General features: G+C 38.1%; 1 protein-coding gene across 1 annotated transcript in view; it reads right to left on the bottom strand.

The window, feature by feature from the left end:
* The window catches only part of HSD17B4 (hydroxysteroid 17-beta dehydrogenase 4), a 91,047-nt gene extending 71,474 nt beyond the window's left edge, over positions 1-19,573 (bottom strand). The window contains exons 1-4 of the mRNA XM_058539153.1: positions 19,402-19,573; positions 15,207-15,260; positions 4,287-4,394; positions 949-1,008 (exon numbers count right to left, since the gene is read on the bottom strand). Of these exons, the coding sequence (XP_058395136.1) occupies positions 949-1,008; positions 4,287-4,394; positions 15,207-15,260; positions 19,402-19,459 (280 nt within the window). The 5' untranslated portion in view covers positions 19,460-19,573. The remainder of the gene's footprint in view (positions 1-948; positions 1,009-4,286; positions 4,395-15,206; positions 15,261-19,401) is intronic.
* Positions 19,574-20,805: the final 1,232 nt, after the last annotated feature.

The raw sequence follows: 20,805 nt of genomic DNA, 5'->3' as shown, positions 1-20,805 counted from the left end.
TTAGGATTCAGTGGTAACCACAAGCCATCCCTCATTTAACCTCAAAATTTACTCAGAAAGTTCAAGTTTAAAAGATTTTTCCTTGCCACTCAAAAGTCAAAAGCCCAGAAAGGAAACCATTAGAGTTAGAAACTGATGGCCTATCTTAATACATAATTGTATTCTCATTATGAAAAGAAAGGAATTAGAAAGGAATTATTTTTTAAGGTTCAACCACCATCTTGTGGCTATTTTCACCCTATGACTTCAAACCTTTGTGGTCTCTATCCCTCTGTCAGATGATAATGTGAGCATGTCTCTTATGAGCTCAACCAGACATAACTACAAAAATAAATATGCCAGACAAAAAAAAAAGGAGGGAGCACATCCAAATTACAATTACTGTTTTTCAGACTGTAAACATGTTGGGCTTCTCTGCAGGAATGTTTCTCTCCAGTAATTCAATAATCTTTTATTAAGAGTGTGTGGGACTAAACCAGGAAGATTATCCAGAGAAGGATGGACTAAACAATATATTTGAAGTGTTTCTTAAAAATGAAGATTTTTATTATATAATTCATCTTGATTAATTTCAAAGATATTGACTCATTTGAATCTGAATCATTATAATCATCCAAAAGATTCCACTGGGTTCCCTATTGCCATAAACATATTTGAAGTATAATTAAATTATTATAAAAAGTGAACTTAGAGAATGCTTACAAGTTTTTTAAAAGCTCTTAAAGCGTAAAAAAATATAAAACAAACTCAACACATATATGCATAAAACTTGTCATCTTGAGCCCTTTGTGGAATAAGGTAGGGTATGTAAAATAATTTGTAAAACAAATCTAAAAACTTGATTATCAATAAAGAGGGAGTTTTTAATAAACAAAAGTTATATCAAAAATATTCTATCAGGAAGGTAGAAGCTGCTCCATTAGTACCATAAATGCAAAGAAACATCACCTATTCTTCCAAAAGTATCCAATGCTGTTTTCACAACCTTCTCTCCTGCTTCCACTGAATCTGAGGGAAAGGGAAAGTAGTACAAAACTTCAGTAATATCCTTCACAAATGACTTCTAAATTCTATAGATCAGAGCACGTGACAGATACTATTCACTCAACAGAACTCATTTCCAAGAAAAACACATTTAAATTTTTGTTTATTGCAGTAACATTGGTTTATAACATAGTATAAATTTCAGGTGTACATCATTATACTTCTATTTCTGCATAGATTACATCATGTTCACCACCCAAATACTAATTACAACCCATCACCACACACATGTGCCGAATTATCCCTTTCGCCCTCCTCCCTCCCCCCTTCCCCTCTGGTAACCACCAATCCAATCTCTGTCTCTATGTGTTTGGAAAAACACACGTATATTGCAGGCACATAACAAATCAAAATATAGATAATCTAATGTTACAAAAGAAATTTAGCCCGTAAGACAATTCTTTAACCTACAAAAAAAAAGGAGACATGGTGAATAAGAAATATTTGGCAAATACTATCTAAAACAGCACTGTCCAATACAACTTTCTGTGAAGATGGAAATGTCCTATTTCTGCACCATCTAATACAGGAGCCACTAACTACATGTGTCCATTGAGCACTTGAAATGTGGCTAGTACAACAAAGTGAATATTTAATTTTATTTAATTTATATTTAATTTTAAATAGCCACATAGGCACTTCCCCTTAAGGATGCAAATCAGAATTTCGGAGGGAGAGAAGAAGGTGTATGTTTAATTTGAAAAAGGATGTTCAATGCTATATATCTACATATGGAAAACAAACCTACTATTTTTGTAATACTAACTACAAAAAAGTAAAGCTCAACAAAATATTATGGCTTTGTTATTTTCTGCTAATCAGCCGAGGGGAAGGGCTCATATCCCCAGAGCTGTGTGTCAAATGGTCAGCTATCAGCTCAACATCACCACTGCCTCTTTCTATATTCTCTGCAGTCACAGGGGAGGATCCAGGAAATATAGTGCCTTCCCTGCGACCCACATGGTCCTGAGTTAGGTCTGCCAAAAAGAGATATTCACCTAAAGGGTGGAAAAGTAGGAGAAGCCTGCAGATGTAGGCAACCTTGTGAGCAGAGTGTAGATGTAAGATTGTCAGCACATGTCCTAGGGGAGCTCTTGAGAATCAACTGCTGCAGGCTGAGATGGTCATTGACAGCTTCCCTGACAAGCCCTTGCCCAGCCCTTCCAATGATAATGTAAGCCTCTAATTCTCTGTATTAAAACCCTTCACACTTGAAACACCTAGAGGGGGCTTCTGTTTTCCTGACTGAATCCTGATTGATACAGGTTGCACAGCATCCTTTGGAGGGTGTCTTCACGTGAGTACAGCAATGTTTGGCCGCTCCACTGACCTACAGCCACCAGCACACAAAGAAATATAAAGCTGCTTTCTGTGTGGTAGGAACTGGCCCTTCTCCCACGGTGATAGTTGCAATTTGTAAAAATTTCAAGGTTCTTTGGGTGTCGCAGCCTGGGGAAGACTGGCCATCTGTGCTGGGCTGGGATGATAACCAGGGAAAACAATAAGCGTACACAACTGCAGGGCTCGGAGGATAGCCAGGAGGCTCAGTACACGTACACCACTGATAACCATTTGTGCATGGGAACTGAATGCTTGCTCTGTAAACTCTGTAAGTGTTTACTCTGGAAACTGCTGATGCTATATAAACTGCTGGAGATTGAGGCCTGGTGAGAGTCTCACCCGTGGAAGCCTTGCCCAGGATGTGTGATTCCCACCCAGCCATGTCAATTGAAGGGACTCTCCCAGCAGTGGGGCGTAGATGTTGTGAGTAACTGAGCTGATGTGTTCTCTTTTCGGTCAACCTGGTGTTTCTCTTTCCGATTGATTTGTGTCATCTCCCTTCAGTCGATGTGGATGTTTCCCTTTCCAGTCGATCTGATGTTTTTCCCTCTCATTATATGATCTATTCAAATCTGCTGCTATCTCAGTCAATGTGGATGTTTTCCCTTTCCAGTCGAGCTGATGTTTTTCCCTCTTAATATTTGACCTATTCGGATCTGTTTGCAGACTATCGCCTTTACTCTCCTCTATATAATAAAATATACCTTCATTCCATTTGTTTGGAGTGGAAAGTTTCTTTTATGTCTCCGATCAAATCCCCCAAACCTCTCATAACAGAGGGGAAGGAGTCTGCAATATTTATCTTTATAAAATTGGTTTTTAAAACACTAGAATTGGGGCCAGCCCCGTGGCGCAGTGGTTAAGTGTGCACGTTCCGCTGCTGGCAGCCCGGGTTCAGATCCCAGGCACACACCGATGCACCGCATATCAGGCCATGCTGTGCCGGCGTCCCACATAAAGTGGAGGAAGATCGGCATGGATGTTAGCTCAGGGCCAGTCTTCCTCAGCAAAAAGAGGAGGATTAGCATGGATGTTAGCTGAGGGCTGATCTTCCTCACAAAAAAAAACTAGAATTTTTTTTAAAAGTGGAAAACATTTTTCTAGATCCTCAATATGGAAAGAAGATACTAAAATGTCTGTCTTATTATTCCCTTGAACACTCAAAACAAACCATGTTGTATTTCTTTTCCTCTAAAATTTCAAAATAAAGTCACTGGCAGTCTAATTTTATCCCTGGCCCATAAAAACAATCTAATTTGCAGACAAATCAGTAAGCACTAGCTTTTTTAAAGTAAACCTATTCAAGAAGTTTCCTTACAAATTCTATTAGAATCAATATATCAAATGTAAAGGTTGTATTTGCCATTTTTGGCATGGCTTGTATTTTAATGCCTAACTTTGACTCTTAAGTTTTTATAAAGATAAGAAAGTTACATATAGCAATGATTACTTGTGCAGAACGGAATATGGAGGTTGCATACAGAAAGGGGGCATTTCAATTCTTACACTATGTTACTTTAAGACTTTTCTTAAAACAATTTTAAAGAGAAGAATTTAACGTTATTCTGTAGAAATACATAAGAACTTTTAGCTAAAACCAGTCTTTTAAGAACAAGAACATCTACAATAATTTACTGATTATATCATGTGCTCATTAATAAAAATATTAAATAAACAACAGAATAAAAGTTAGACTCGTGAAATAATCTACATCAAAAATGGAAAAAATTCTCACATATTATATAAAATATGTAGCCTAACAGCTTTGGCTGACTTAGATAAAATCTAATTTCACAATTACACTGGAATGCTGAGATATTTCCTCAATGATTATTAACGTGAACAAGAGCATTAGTTGAAGGAAAATAAAAGAAATAGCATTGTTCTCTCAAATATCATACCATAGTTGGCCACTGCTTTTCCACCTTTGCTTCTTATTTCTTCAACAACCTTATCAGCGGCTAAGGAGGCTTTACCAGTTCCACTGAAGTCCCCTCCTAAATCGTTCACTGCAAAGCAAAAACAAACAAGAATTCATTTCTAGACCTTCAAAATATGAATTGGAAATGAGATTTTATTATTAGTGTATTTCTTCAATCATTTGCCAAATTCCCTCCTACCCTTACCCCACCTTATTAAGCACACCATGAGATATGTACTTTCAAAATATGTCTCTTTGTTTTTAAATATAGACATGAAGAAGCAGCAAAAGTATCTAAACATAGGTTCATGTCATAAAATTTTTAACTTTGCAATGATTTTCCTTTTCTGAAAAGAAAAGAATATGATTCAACCCACTTTTAGCAAAACAAAAACAAAAAACCTGAAGATTACTTTAAGACCAAACACAGAGGAAAACAGCATGGAGGTTCCTCCAAAGATTAAAACTAGAACTACCATATGATCTCGCAATCCCACTTCTGCGTATTTATCCAAAAAAACTGAAATCAGGATCTCAAAGAGAGGAACCCCCTGTAACATGGGGGTTTACAGAAGGCCAAATATTGCATAAGTCCACTTACATGAAAGTACTTAAAATGGTCAGACTCATAAAATCTGAGTAGAATTTCGAGAGTAGAATGGTGTTTGCCAGAGATTGGGGGGAGAAGGAAACAGGGAGTTGCTAATCAATGAACATAAAGTTTCAACAAGGCAAGATGAGTAAGTTGTAGAGAGTACAACAGAGTGCTTATGGTTAACACTGTATTGTACACTTAAAATTTGTTAAGAGGATAGATCTCATATTGTGTTCTCACCACAATTAAAAAAAAGATTAAACACACAATACGAAATATCTTTTCCATGTCAGGAAAGCCTTTGTTTACAGGAATAGTAATAAAGAATAAGTATGACATTAAACTATTAGAGAAGCACACTTGTAAATTTTCATAAAACATACTATGTCATGGTCTATGATGAAAGAAATAAAAACTATTTAAAAAGGTCAAAAAATACATACAGAACTGATATGTGTTCAGTCACTAATTTATACCATAATTTATACCATTTATACTCCATCTTTATATGTTTAACAACTGACCACACTTACCACATAACATCTCCCTATATCCAGTTATATAGATACAAACATTGAGCATTTACTATTTGCAAGGAAATCTACAAAGGGAAACACAGATATATAAGAACGGTGACTGTCCTCAAAGAGTTTACAATCCATTGAAAGTTAATGAGGTCAAATACCGTATGATTTCCTTCATTAAGTAGTAGATAATAACAACAATAAACAAACACATAGGGACAGAGATTGGATTGGTGGTTACCAGAGGGGAAGGGGGGAGGGAGGAGGGTGAAAGGGATAATTCGGTACATGTGTGTGGTGATGGGTTGTAATTAGTATTTTGGTGGTGAACATGATGTAATCTATGCAGAAATAGAAGTACAATGATGTACACCTGAAATTTTTACAATGTTATAAACCAATGTTACTGCAATAAACAAAAAATTAAAAATAAAAAAATAAATAAATAAATTTTATAAAAATGTGGCAAAAAAAAAAAAAAAAGAAAGAAAGTTAATGAAGGGCCAGCCCCGTGGCTTAGCGGTTAAGTGCATGCGCTCCGCTGCTGGCGGCACGGGTTCGGATCCTCGGGCGCGCACCGACGCACTGCTTCTCCAGCCATGCTGAGGCCGCGTCCCACATACAGCAACTAGAAGGATGTGCAACTATGGCATACAACTATCTACTGGGGCTTTGGGGGAAAAAAAATAAACAAATAAAATTTCAAAAAAAAGAAAGTTAATGTACACCTGAAATTTATATAACGTTATAAACCAATGTTACAATTAAAAAAAAAAAGAAATTTAAAGTATGTGATGACTACAGTAGTGCACAGATTTTAGCATGAAGTATATAAAGGCCAACATAACTAAATAATAGGGACAGGTAAAGTTAATTTATACAATAATTTAAGGTAAAATTTGCAAAATAACATGCAAAAACTAATGAAAAGATAAATAGATCAATGTCAAACAACTTGAAAAAAACAATTTAAGAAAACTACTTGGGACGAATTAATTTGCACTGCACAATGACCATTTTTGTAGGGTTACTGCATAGATTTTGAGGAATATAACAAAAAAATTACTAACTAATAAATGGCACATGGCATGGTGGCATATACTAAAATATAAAGTCTTCTACTATTACCAAATTGATGATTACCACATCTGAAGGAAAAAAAATATTTTTTTTTCTTCTGAAGAATGGCTCTCTATTTTTGGACTGGGGTGAGGGCTACAAGTGCATTAGGTGGTAAAGGAGGTAAAGGGAGGCTCCAGAGAAAAAGCAAATGCCTTACCACACTTAAAATCTACTGAGTCAAATGTGTTTGTACTTTTTTTTTAATTATTAAATTTACTTTTTTTATTATTATTAATTTTTACTTTTTTTTAAGGAAATGAGTTTTTCAAAATGTGGACCAGGATATATTTTTTCTAACAATATAGTCTTATCAGTCTTACTATAAATAAAAAACGCAAAGACACAAAATGATGCAAAAAGGGTTACATTATCCCTCAAGAGATGAAAAAAGTGGTAAGAGTCTCAAAGACTAAATTCCTATTAATTGTTCACTTCCATGCAATTATTGAAATGACAGGAAACAACCAGTAAAAAACATAAAGATTTTAAGACATGTAGCTAACAGTCTTTTAAGACACTTTTTAACTAAGCAAGGAAAAGTTCAAAAGCAAATTGGCAAATGCAATATTTCAGTAAAGAAAGAATTGTTCAAATTTGCAATGAAACACTACCCCCAAGTGGAAATTCCTCAAAGTGCAACCAAACAGGTCAGCATTGAAGTCCGGATAAATAATTTATTGAGATCAATGATGTGCAGTGAAACAGTATCAGAATAGATTATGCAAGACAAGTCTCTACATCAGAGAGCACTAAATTAACACTGACCCCATTCAGTCATCCCACTATCACCGGAGTTAAATCACAGGAATTAATTACAACCTTACCTAGAAAAGCACTGGTTACACGCTGACGGGCTTAGATAGGAACAATGTTAAAAGATTTTTTTGCAATTGCATACAAAGAAATGTATCCACACTATGTGACACTGTTACTGCTTAAATGTATGGCTAACAATTCTAATAAGAATAACAACAAATAAAATTTTTAAATACCATCACCACCTTATACTGGTATACTTTGCATTTTCAGAGAACTCTTCCGTATATTGCTGCATCTGATCTCCATACAGCTTTTTAGAAGGTTGGCAGGAACAGCTGTTCCTACTTTGACGGATAAGGAACCAGTTTGAGAAAGGTTAGGTAACTTGCCCCAGGCTCCAAGGCTGTATGAAATGGCAAATCCAGACTAGAACCTGGACCTACCACTCTGCTCCTGTAATGCTGTAAGCAAGTTTCTTTTACCCTAAAAAGATGGTAATTATTTCCACTAAACAAACAAACAAAATCACATCTGTTTGGGGAGGGTATAGAGGAAATGATAAGTCAGCAACCCTACTCAAACAAATAGCTTTAAAATAGGTAGTAAAAATAGTAAGATTATTATAGTTAAGTCTTTTCAGCTGAAACTATCAAAATATCCCAAAATGTGACATATTTGTAAATCCTCCATATAAAATCCAGTTTATAACACTTAAGATTTTTTTAAAAAGAGGAAAAATCTTTGCCTATTTCTGTCATACTAAATAAATCAATGACTTAGATAGCCTATTAAAGACTACATAAATTTTTTCCTAAAAAATCCATCCTTGAGATTTTATTAAATACCTGCTATATGCCAATCTCTAGAGTGGATGTGTAAAGATCCAGGAAATTCTAAAACACACTTAGAGCCTATGAAAGTACTCTATAAATAGGTAAATAGATACCTAAATACAAAGTACCAAGTTATCCAGTACAGACGGCCTGAAAATAGGACCAAGTGTTGGTGAGAATGACTGTTTCGCCACATCCTCACAACACTGGACATTATCATTCTTTTCAGTCTGACAATTAAATGCTTATAAATCGTAGCTCATTTTTTTTTAATTTATAGTTCTTTGAGTACTAGTAAGGTAAAATCTTATTTTCATGGGTTTATTAGCCATTTATATTTCTTATTTTTTGCCTATTTAAATCACATTTTATTTGAGATGTTTGTCTTTCTTACAGATTTGCAAGTGTCCTTTACTTATAAAAGATTTTAATTCCTTGTCACATGTGTTGGCAAATCATAAATTCCTTTATTGAAGTGTTGAGAAATAGAGGTAACATGTTGATGAGTATTACACAAATTGTTTTTCAGTGATTTGTTAGGTAAACCAGATTGAGAAATCTTCTCTTTGCTGTAGCTCAGCATGGGAAATAACAGTTTCTAACTTTCCACTTAATTATCAAGAGTAATAATATTATAATGCTTTATATTTGAAGAGTGCTTTATAACTACACTTACACATATTCATGTTCATATATTTATTCAATCCAAGGAATTGTCACCGAGTCTTATATATTACCAATAACATATCTACAAACTATTTTTATTTCCAAAGTAAAATGGTACTTCCAATTCTACAAAATTGGAGTAACTTTTACATGTATTGATTATGTAACAACATCCTTTATAATAATAAGTAATCGAAGAAGCATATAAAAAGATGATAAAGCAATACTATATTATAAATGTATTTACTTTTTGGAGAGGTTTTTACTTTTTTTTATGCTTTTAAGAAGTTCAAACCATGCAGACTCAAAAAGTCCCTTTTTTACCTTTGCCCTACCTCAATCTCTCCCAGAGATAACTGCTATTAACTGTTTCTTGTGTGTCTTTCCAGACATTTCTATTTTTTATGCTTGACGCCGTTTTCTCCCATCTTGATAGTTTCCTATAGTAAACACAGCATTAAGAATCATGTCATTGATTTTAGAGGTGTGGGCCCAATTGGGATTTCTTTCTGTATTCTGTTTATGTCCTAACTGCTACCAAAAAGTATTTAAAGTGACTTTGACATAAAGTACATATGAAAGGACTATTAAAAAACATAAAAATTAACAAAATGTTATGTCAGGGAAAGACAAGCCTACTGAAAGCATAGGCTAATGGTAGTTACTCTACTTGGGGACAGTGTCAGGTTTACCCTTAAGCTTCTTGACAGCCAAGGAAAAAGGCAGAAACACAGAGTTGCCATACTATTACCACTGTTTGGTAGTGCGAAAATTAATAAACGGAAACCTCATTTAAAACAGACGTGGTGGGCCGGCCCCGTGGCTTAGCAGTTAAGTGTGCGCGCTCTGCTACTGGCCGCCCGGGTTCGGATCCGGGCGCGCACCGACGCACCGCTTCTCCGGCCATGCTGAGGCCGCGTCTCACATACAGCAACTAGAAGGATGTGCAACTATGACATACAACTATCTACTGGGGCTTTGGGGGAAAAAAAAAAAAGGAGGAGGATTGGCAATAGATGTTAGATGTTAGCTCAGAGCCGGTCTTCCTCAGCAAAAAGAGGAAGATTAGCATGGATGGGAGCTCAGGGCTGACCTTTCTCACAAAAAAATAAAATAAAATAAAACAGAGGTGGGAGCCACCTCTGGCACACATGTGCCACTCAACACACACTACAGACCCCAAAGGAAGAGATGTAGCTTGCATCTCCCACAGGAAGTGACGCTACTTTACTACCGCAGCAAAAGGAAGAAAGAAATTCCTCCGTGCCCAGCAACAGCTCAGCCAATGAGAGACCGCCATAACTTTGCCAATGAAAAGAGACTACACTTCAAACTCCCTGCCTCCTCCAAAGGAATCTTTGTTTACAACAGCCCCTCCTAACTTCACAAAAGAAAGTTCCTTTCCTTTGTTTCTCTAGACTTGCCCTTGGTTCGCTGTAGATCACGTCCCAAATTGCAATTCTAAGCCATTCTCAAATAAACTCACACTGCTGGTAAAATACCTGCCTATTTATTTGTTTTAGGTCAACAGTAGAAAGATACAAGCACCCTAGTTCATCAGGAATCTTTTCCAGAATGGCCATAAATGTATCTAAATATTTGAAGGACTCCAAAATGTGGTGGCAGATTAGAGAGCAGTGTCTTAAATTAGGGCCCTTTAATTGATTTTCTTTGTCTCAACAAGAAGGCATCAAAGGTATCCTTAAAGAGAAAAGAAACTGAAAATGAGAGACGAAGTCATCCAGATTCACTCCTTGGAGCTTTTCTCCTGTTTATCTCGGAAATCTGATCTAGTCTCTTGGCTGTAAATACCATCTATAAACTGAGAATATTCAGATTTACATAGCTTCAATCTGTCCCCACAACTAGAGTCCTATATCCCACTGCCTACTTAATATCTCCATCTGAAAGTCTAATAGCAACGCCTCCTCTCTGCCAACCTGGTCCTCCTTCAGTCTTTCCTATCTCAGTAAATGGCCACTCTATCTTCTTTCCCTTATAACCCACATCAGCAAATCAGCAAATCCTGCCATGTCTACCTTCAAAATATATCCAGAATTTAACCTCTATGCATTACCTCCAACCCTACCACCTCTCTAAATCACCACCATCTCTTATGTGGATTATTGCAATAACCTGAAAGGTCTTTCTGCCTCCACTTTTTTTTCTGGAAAATTACAAGCATGTACAAGAAGAGTTATTAGTGTAATAAACCTCAATGTGCCCATCATCCTTCTCCACTTCCATCTTGCTCCCCTACAGTCTATTCTCCACACAGCAACCAGAATGATCCACTCGAAACTCAAATCAGGTCATGCTGCTCCTCTATTCACACTCTCCAATGGCTTCCCATCTCAATCAGGGTACAAGCCAGTCCTTATGCTGTGACCTCTCTGCTCTCATCTCTCACTTTTGTTCCCCTTGATGACCTTGCTCCAGCCACACTGGCCCTCTTGCTGACCCTGAAACACACTAACCCTGGTCAGCCTTAGGACCTTGGCACTAGCTGTTCCCTCTGTCAGGGGTTCTTGGGCCCCAGATCTTCTCATGGCACACTCCTTTACTTCCTGCAGGTTTCTCCTCGAAAGTCCTCTTTCAGGGTTTTCTATAGCATTCACTCTGATTTTTTTTCCCCATAGCACATATCATTATCTGATATATTTTTATATATGTATTTATTTTCTGTCTCCCCACTGCCCCCCACTAGAATGCAAGCTCTGTGAAAGTAGGGACCCTGTCTGTTTTACTCTCCACTATATTCCCCCAGCACCCAGAACAGTGCTTGCTACATAACAGGCATTCAATAAATAACTGTTGGATGAATAAATGAATCCATACAATGTTAAGTCTATTAACTTTATGAATTATTTTTAGTTTTTCTAAATTGGGCTTTTAAAATGATAAATGACTAAGAGCTATTGTAAAGTTATTTAAAGGCTGTCCCCCATAAACTGGGTTAGTGATAGTCACAGGAGGCATCTGGGGGAGATGTGGGCATTATATATATGGCTTATTATAAGCTGGAATCCACGTGTGCTTTCTTGTGATATTTCTCCATGTGTCATATAAGTTTAACTTATTCGCTCAATCAGCATATATGTCTTGATTGATTACTAAGCAAAGTACTATTCCTACATATGAAGAGAATACACTAGTGCCTACACCAGGCCCTTTTCTTTAAGCATCTAGAAGAGAAACATGTTTTACATAAAGGGGCTGGGATGCCTCCTGAGTGAACAAGACCTCAGGCTCGCTTTGACACATCCAGTTCTTGAGCAGTGTCTAGCACATGGTAGGCAGTCACTAATAGTGGCTCCTTTCTTTGCCCTTTACAAATGGCTTTAATTTTTGATGTCATTTAATCCCCACCATAATCCTGGAAATTAGGTAAGGTGGCTACTAATATTCAGAGAGGTCATGTAATCAGGCAGGAGAGCCAGGATTTGAAGCCTGCCCTAACTTCAAAGGCAGTTCACTTTCCCCACTACAGTTTACCTTTCAGCTGTCAGGATCACAGAGTGGTGAAAAACACAGGCTCTGGCATCAGACCACCAGAACTTAAAATTTCGCTTTATCAGTTATTATGTAACTACAGCACAGAAATCATGTTAATCTTACTTTAAAGGATTATAATTGCTATTTCCCAGAAGTATTACTTCTGGAGTTCAAGAATAGAAAACTTTCTGCCCGTCTCACTGTCAAAGAACAGGTTCTTCTTGCTGAAACACTTCAATCACCTTTGTGTTCATGCCCTCAAGATAACACTTAATATTCATCTACTGTGGAAACCTCAAGACTATTCCATTCCCAACATTTACTTCAGATATGTGCAAACATTTCCTGAAAGATGTAATTTACACAAAACCAAATGTCCCTTGCTATAATTATCAGCCAAATGCTTAGCAGTTCTTATACCCAGATTTAAATCTCCCATAATGCTTTACATTACAGAATATAAGAAGTAGCAATCATATTAACACGAAGTTAGAGAATATCTTAAGTGATGCCCTTAACTTTGGACTTAGCCAAGCGATTTCCTTTGGCCAATGAAATGTGAATAGAAGTGGCATGCCACTTCTGAACAAAAACTTTAAGAGCCACCAAGTAGATACATTGTTTTTTCCTCTGTCCCAAGAACAGCAATGTCTCTGACAGAAGCTGCTCCTTCAGCTGGGATCCTAAAATTAGGAAAACACATAGAGCAGAGACACAGCTGACCAAAAGCTGAAAGGTCATGTAAACATGAAATAGTCCTTTATTACTGTAAGCCACTGAGATTTGTTTGTTAACCCAGCAGAACACAGCAAAAGTTGACTTATACAAGAAACATGCTACTCTATTTCTTAAGGCCTTGCTTCTTACTGGCCTCTGAGCTAGTCATTGCATTATCTGATTAATCACTTTTCCACAAACAAGATACTCTGATGTCATAACATCCCAGGTTTACTTATTCCTCTTTAGTATTTTTTGCTTACTTAGATTAAAAAACATACTGAGCAGAACAAAAATTAATAGGGGAGAAATGTTAGTGCATATGATGCTACCTGGAAGTTGGGTATCTACGTTTAAAAAAGCTAAAGTAGAGGGTAGTGGTGGTTAGGGAAGAATACAACCCACTGGTGGCCTGCAAAGTTCACAGGTAGGTCACAGACTAAAAAGCTGTAGAAAATATCAGCCTAAAGTTCTGCAATTTCACATAGATGCCTTTTCCCCTAAACTAAACTCAATCTGGCAAGTTTAGTAAATATTTTTGCAAGATACAGAACTTCTGCCTTCCTGGACTTTCACCAGCACTTGCTGTAATATCACCTCTAAGGCAATGACAAAATAAATAGACATACCATCCCTGTTTATCTTTTTCATAGAACTCAAAAACTCCTAATCTGATTTTAACAAACTCAAAGCTAACATATAAATATAGGAAAACCAATTCACACAAACACACATTGCTGTAAATTTTTTTATAAGACAAGTTTATAAACTAAGATTATATCTTAGTTACAAACAAAAAAACAGAAATTTATTCAACCAATCTCAGACATGCCAGCCTCTCTGCCCCCCAAAAAAAGTCTATATCAAACAATAAAAGACCCAATGAACAAAGTACCTTCTTTGCACAAGGCAATATTCTAGGTCCTTTAGGAGATACAGAAGATAAAATGGGGCCCATGCACTTACGGAATTGAGTGGAAAAGATGTAAATAAGTAAAAAGTTATAAGGTAAAATATTAAGAAATAAATTGCAATATAAAAAAAAGAAAGAAAAGAAAAAACAGTAACAATATGTGTCTTTAGACCCTGACATGAAATATTCTTGGGAAAATCTGGCAAAGATGGCCTGAACTATACACCCCATGGCCAAATACCACAATGTCAAAATTCGTCCTTGCCACAAGAAGCAGATTGGATTAACAGACGATGGCTCTGATCTTAAATAAGGAACATCCCAAGTTTCTGTATCCCTTCCATAAAGACAAGCTACACATCCACACTGAGGGAGAAGAGCATACTAAAGGTCCTGCTTAGGTCTTCATTGTTTAGAAAACCTGGGTGTTGGCTTACTCTTTTGTTACACATGTCTCTATAAACAAATTGGGGGAAATTTGCCTCTCTGTATTCTCTAGTAACATACAGAAAAACTGGGATCGGGAAGTCATTGCGGGCCAACGAGGAAAGATACTAATAACTATTGGGCCATAACATCTGCCATAATGCCCTGCACTGAGCACTCACTCAATTATTCCCCACAAAGGCTTGGCTGTGGACAAATCCGTTCCTGCGTCCACACCAACTGCCAGGTACATCAGGCCAGTCCAAGCCATTTAGGTTACTAAAACTCCCACCTTGGCAATTCTTCAACACAGCATCTTCCAACTGACCCTCCATAATACAATCATGCAACTGCCCCTTCAATTAAAAATTTTTAAAAATTGTTGTAAAAAGCTTCCATTTTAAAAATTTTGATGAAAGAGATTAAAAAAACAACAACAATAAAACCCATACTTTGGATTCCCTGACTCCAAACTTCCAGTTTTCAAAATGCTCTTATTTCTTACTCTTATTATTATATTTACATTTACAGGGACTCATCCTGCACCAGCCTTCTATCTCAAAAAATTACAGCCCACAATTTACCAAATTCAAGAATTTCCTTTTATACAATGAATGCCTGCCCATTTTTCGCAATTCTCTTAAGTTGCAAATTCTGTGAAACTAGTTTACTTTAAAAAGTAATTATAAAGTCAGCCTCCAGGGGGGTAAAAATTTGCTGGCAGAAGAAAAAAATAGTGATGAAATCTGACCTTGACAAGTTATTTGATGTGAGGACAAAGGGCGCTGGCTTGTGAAGATTATACTTGAATCACCAGTTACTGATTAAAAAGAAAAATATGTCAACTTACCAACAACTGATGCACCTCTTTCTGCAAAAGCCAGGGCATAGGCTCGGCCCAGTCCTAAGGAAAAACAAAATGATCAGAAAGCTGAGCAAATGTTAGCATAATTTCTTTGGTCCACTCAACTCAATCCCTATTTTAAAGTAACTGGTGAAAATTAATTACACTAAAACGCTAGAGTCTTCATTAGTACTCTCAACTTTTATTTCACCCTCTTCTACTTGCAGAGCTTGGAAAGCTTAAAACTATATTTTCCAACTATTCTACCTGCCATTTCCTACCATTCTACCTACCTGCTAGGATGCTAGATGTGAATTGGGTTCCACCATTAAATGCAATTGCATGAAATCTGGAAGGTGGAAGCTTCCTCGGTATTAAGAGACAGTGGATGTAGTGGCGACTTCTTGATATAGCTCCCTAAATCTCTGGATGGCAGCTTCCGTTCTCTAGATCCCTGGTGTCCAGTGGCAATTCGGGCTGCGGCAGTTCCAATGGCAGCCTCAGAGCTAGTGGCTCCCCTAACGGACCAGTTCCCTATTGTTTCACAAGTCATTCCAAGAGGAACTGCCTAAAACCCAAGCGTCTGTGTTAAATCCTTTCTTATTTCAAATATCTAGTGATTTCCATACCCCGCACCAAACCTTGACTACACAATCACCAAACACAAAAAATATTTAATTCAGACTCAAAGGTATGAGGTGTAAATTTATACATTCAAAAAGGGATATACCTATATAAGCTTTATAGGCATAGAATGTCAGAAAGTCTATATAAGAGACTGGCAATTATTGGTTATCTCTGGAGAACAGAACTACGTGACCAGTAACCAGGCGTGGAAGGCTTACTTTTGTATTGTTTAAATTGTTTTAACATGTACACATTTTTTAAAATTTAAATTAATTGATAAATAAGTATACAAATAACAAACTGAGATAGCTCAATTATCAAGCTCTTCTAAAAAGAACTCAAAATATAGTTTTCCAAAACTAAAAGCTATCACCAAATAATTTATTTTAAAATTTAATCCACTCTAAATGGATAAGAGAGAACTCAGCCAATACAGTAACTCAAATCTTCTCATATTTTATCAGATTAAGGTGGAAGCATTTGTTCTAAACATGAGGGCTTTTTTGTTTGTTTTTGTTTTTTTAATTTTTTTTTTAATTTTTTGTTTATTGCAGTAACTTTGGTTTATGACATTGTAAAAATTTCAGGTGTACATCATTGTACTTCTATTTCTGCATAGATTACATCATGTTCACCACCAAAATACTAATTACAACCCATCACCACACACACTAAACATGAGGTTTTTAGAGAAATCAAATACTCATGACCAGAATGCAAAAAATTATGCTAAGAGTAGAAAATCATCAGATGAAAGGAATGGGGTAGCTCTCTAGTAGAGATTGACCTAAGTTAATCAGAGAATTGTCTCAATTTAAAACCAAGCCATACAATTCTCTCAAAAGAAATGTAAGTGATCTATCTTTATCATAAAGGCCCACAAAAACTGCACACAAATCTGTATATAAAGTAAAAAGTGACAGTCTCCCCCCTTTTCCCCTCCAACATCACAAGCCCATTAACGGACTGGTAAGGGTCCATGTTTTTACATCTGTGCTTATATAAACATTATTTAAATATTTTATGTACATTAGTCTGCCTCCCCAATTAAACTAGAAGGCCCCTGAAGGTTGAGATTGAATATGTCATCTTTCACATTCCCTACAATGCCCAAGCACAGCTTGACAGTTAAAATGCACAAAAAGTTAAATCCAAGAGCCTCCATTTTTTCTTAATCTTCTCTTAAATCCTGTCTTAAATCTCTCCCACACCTAAATTCATCCTCAATCACCCTCTCTCCTCCACTTCTTTTTTTGACACTAACTTCTTTTGCACTGCCAAATCTCAGTTGACTCTTTTCTCAAACTGCTTCTTCAGTGTTCTCTTCAGTGGTTTAGACTCCTCTCTACTTCAAGTTAACAAAGAGCCCGTGAAAATAGCTTCCTAGACTACTTTACTTTCTAGCTTTACCAATCAAAGCAATTCAAATGACTTCAAAGTCTCTCCCCCTACTTCACAATCTCCAACTACTCACACACTTCTGTCTCCAGATCTATAATTTACTCTTATAACCATCTCAAATTCAAAATGGCCAGACTTTCTTCTTCCATTGCTCAACTCCACCACTGTCACACAGTTACATCCCCAACAACAACTATAGTCAGCTAATAAATACAAATTCCCCTGTTACACCACCAATCTTTACCTCAAGCCTAGACAATTCTAAACCTCTCCTTCCAGGTCTCCCATTAAACTATTCTATATTCCAAGCAAACACAGCACCTGAATAGTGCAGAGATATTTCTGTTCATCTCTAGAATATGAGTGGGTTGGAGTCAGACTAATTCCAGACACAGTCCCAGCAGGCATTCATGGACACCCTCCTGGGATATTCAGCACTGCCTCAATTCTATAGGAATGGATCTCTAAATAAGAACCCCAAGACCTCAAAGACAACAGTCTCCACGATAGGACTGCAATTAGATCTCTATCTCCCTTTCTCAGTGATGGCCTATGACAGTCTCAACTTCACTACAAAATTATATTTCTCCCTCAGATCAGATTTCTAATGGCTAGTCACTGTGTCATAATCCGGGCAATGGAAAGTCTGCAGGGCTCTTTAAAATATGAACCAGTTTATGAACAGGAGGTCATAAATTCATAACTGTCTCGTCACAAATCATTAACACTTCAAAAAGTCAACTTAGTGGGTTGCAATCTGCATTTACTTAATGAAACAGAATAGAAATTTCAGAGTGCACTTCATTTACTATGTACCGTGTCATGAATTTGTTTCAAATGTAAACAATGTGTGTGTACCGGGTGCTGGTGTAAAATGTATTTCATACTGTGAATCACTCACTATCAAAAGAGTGATTAAAACTTAAAACAGTAACTTAAAACACTAAGTGCATCACTTAATTATTTCCATCAAAAGCAAAGTGTAAACAAAACGTTTTCCCAAAAACATATGATCATTTTAGAATGAATATAGCTATGACTATAAAATACTTGGCCACCAATTAATACTAAAAGCATTTTCTGAAAGGTAGCATTAGAATCCATTTCACCAACAGAGAGGTAGAAGTATATACGGATTAACTCACAGAATTCCATTGTTGTGACTTTTAATATGTAATTCAAATTAACTATGCATAGGTCTATTCTAGGTATAAGGCAATATCAGCGGGGAATCAAAGGTGCATAAGGTCAAGATCCTTGCACCTGGAAGTTACAGAGGTCATCCACTGGCGGGAAATAGTGCCAAATCTCACTGCAGAGAATCCGTGTGGGTATGAGTGGTTCGTTTTAATTTTTTGACCTTTAGAAATAGTGTTATTTCACGTAACAAATCTCCATTTTGCTTCTCCTGAATATAGGAAGATCCGACCCACTTGAGAAACGTCTCTGCTCACCAGTTCCTACCGTCCTCATCCCGTTCCCATTTTATTCCTCTATCACCTGCCTGACTCCTGCAGGCATTTGGGTTTACAACCCATGCCAAGACTCCAGTGAACTTGGAGTAGAGTGCTTGGCTTGATAAACAAACTCCAACTAGGAGCACTCTTATCAGATTCTCTTTAAAGAAGATCCTCTCAAGAACTTGAAATCATCCGACAGCGGATGAACTTGAATCACCCTGAATGACTGACTTTTCAAAGGCAAGAGGCCGACATCTCTACTCCTCTGGGGCGATTCCAGCCCCCGGAAGGCTTTTCTGCAACCTTTGCCAGACTTGGCAGAGGCCTAAGAGAGTTTATTTGCGTAAGAGTCGCAACTGAGGCTCACAGACGAACGTCAGTAAGAACTTTTATCTAGTTGGGGGAAGGGGGGGCGGGGGCTGATGAGGGCTGCACCTGACTGGATGACCAGGTGTTTCTGGCTCCCCACTGAAGCCGGGCCAGACCCACCTCTCCCCTCCTCAGCAGATTCGGCGCCCCGAGAACAGACATTCCCGGACTCTCCACCCCGCCCCACCGGGTCCAGTCGCCCGCTCCCCACGCGCCCTCCGCGCCCACCGCAGCCCGCCGCCCCGACGCTGGGACCACCGCTGCGGCTGCGCGTGTATCCCCGGCCAGAAAAGGGGAGATCGTGGCCCGAGAGCCAGGCGGGTGCCAGCCCTTCGCGTGCTCACCTCCCCCCGCGCCGGTGACCAGTACCACCCGCCCGTCGAATCTCAGCGGCGAAGCCATGAGTCCAGCCTGCGGCGACGCACATACACACAAGCAGAACCGCTAGAGCTCAGACTGCGGGACGGGGAGGAGACGGGGAGGGGCGAGGGAGGGATACGAGTGACTTGCTAGTTTCTGCAGTTTCTGAAAAGGAGATGGACGCCGTAGTTTTCCAAATGCGCCTGCGCGCTTATCCCTTGGACCCCTGGGAAATGTAGTCCAGCATTCTTTCAGCCGCTGCGAGCGCCGACCCAAGAGGCTTGACTGGAAAGGGCCATTGCTACTGCTAGAAGGAACGGGAGTGGCTGGGACCTGTGTGGTAAAATGACAGACTGGGCACCTTGCATTCATCCGTTCACCCACGTTTTGTCATTCACTCAACAGGCGTTTTCTGGATTTAGGCGGTAGCCTAGAGAAATAGGACACAGCGCCTATCCTTAAGTAGCTTTCAAAAAGAAAGCCCCTAAGAAGGAAAGGCACACTTACCAATGGGTAAAGATTTCTCAGAATGTAATCCCTGGACCTCCTGAACGAAAATCATCCAGGAACTGTCAAAAATGCAAAGTCCTGGACCCCCCCACGATTACCTCCTGAAATAGAATCCCAGGGGACAAAAAAATTTTAACAAGTGCTCCTAAATGATTTGTGCATTTGTATGTTGAGAATAGTCATGTAGTGTAATTCATTCATGTAACATTTATTAAGCATCTACTTAATGGCGGTAGGGTGGTAGGTACAAGTTTACAGATGAACAGTAAGGTCCTCTGGAGCTATTCGAAGTCAGATGGTAAACCTTTAAAAACAGTTGCAGCATGATGACTTGTGACAAATGTGTATAGGTCGGCTAACGGTGCCAAAATAAACAGACCCTATCCCTGCTGGGGACAAGGGGAAACTTTCCATGGGAGATGACGCACAAGGAACCTTAAGAAATGAGCTCTGCAAATAAAGGAGGATATTAACAGGCAACGGAAGTACTGGCTAGATTTTGGGGGCCGAGCGAGAGGGAAGGAGGGCGGCAGAAATAAGGAGAGTCGGTTGGATCACGTTTAGACATTTTAATTCAGTGCTGGAAATGGTTTTCAGCAGGATTACTCCGGAGAATACATTTACACGGTGGAAAGATCACTGTGCCTCATTATTGAGGATTGATTGGAGGTGGACAAGGAGAAGCGAGAGAAAACTATTGGGAAAAATTATGGAGGTCAGAAGTAAGGCAGAGGAAATGTTGAAGAGGGAAAATTCGGAGATATTTTTTGGAAATAGAGTCAGATCTTTGTGACTAATTCGATGTGGGTGTGAGGTAGGACTGGCTAAAATCACCACCATATTAATGGCTTGAGAATCTAGGTTGTGGTGAGCCATTC

Source organism: Diceros bicornis, chromosome 1 (assembly GCF_020826845.1).
Source record: "Diceros bicornis minor isolate mBicDic1 chromosome 1, mDicBic1.mat.cur, whole genome shotgun sequence".
Lineage (NCBI taxonomy): Eukaryota > Metazoa > Chordata > Mammalia > Perissodactyla > Rhinocerotidae > Diceros > Diceros bicornis.
The sequence above is the reverse complement of the archived record's forward strand: the minus strand, read 5'-3'. Positions and strand labels throughout refer to the sequence as shown.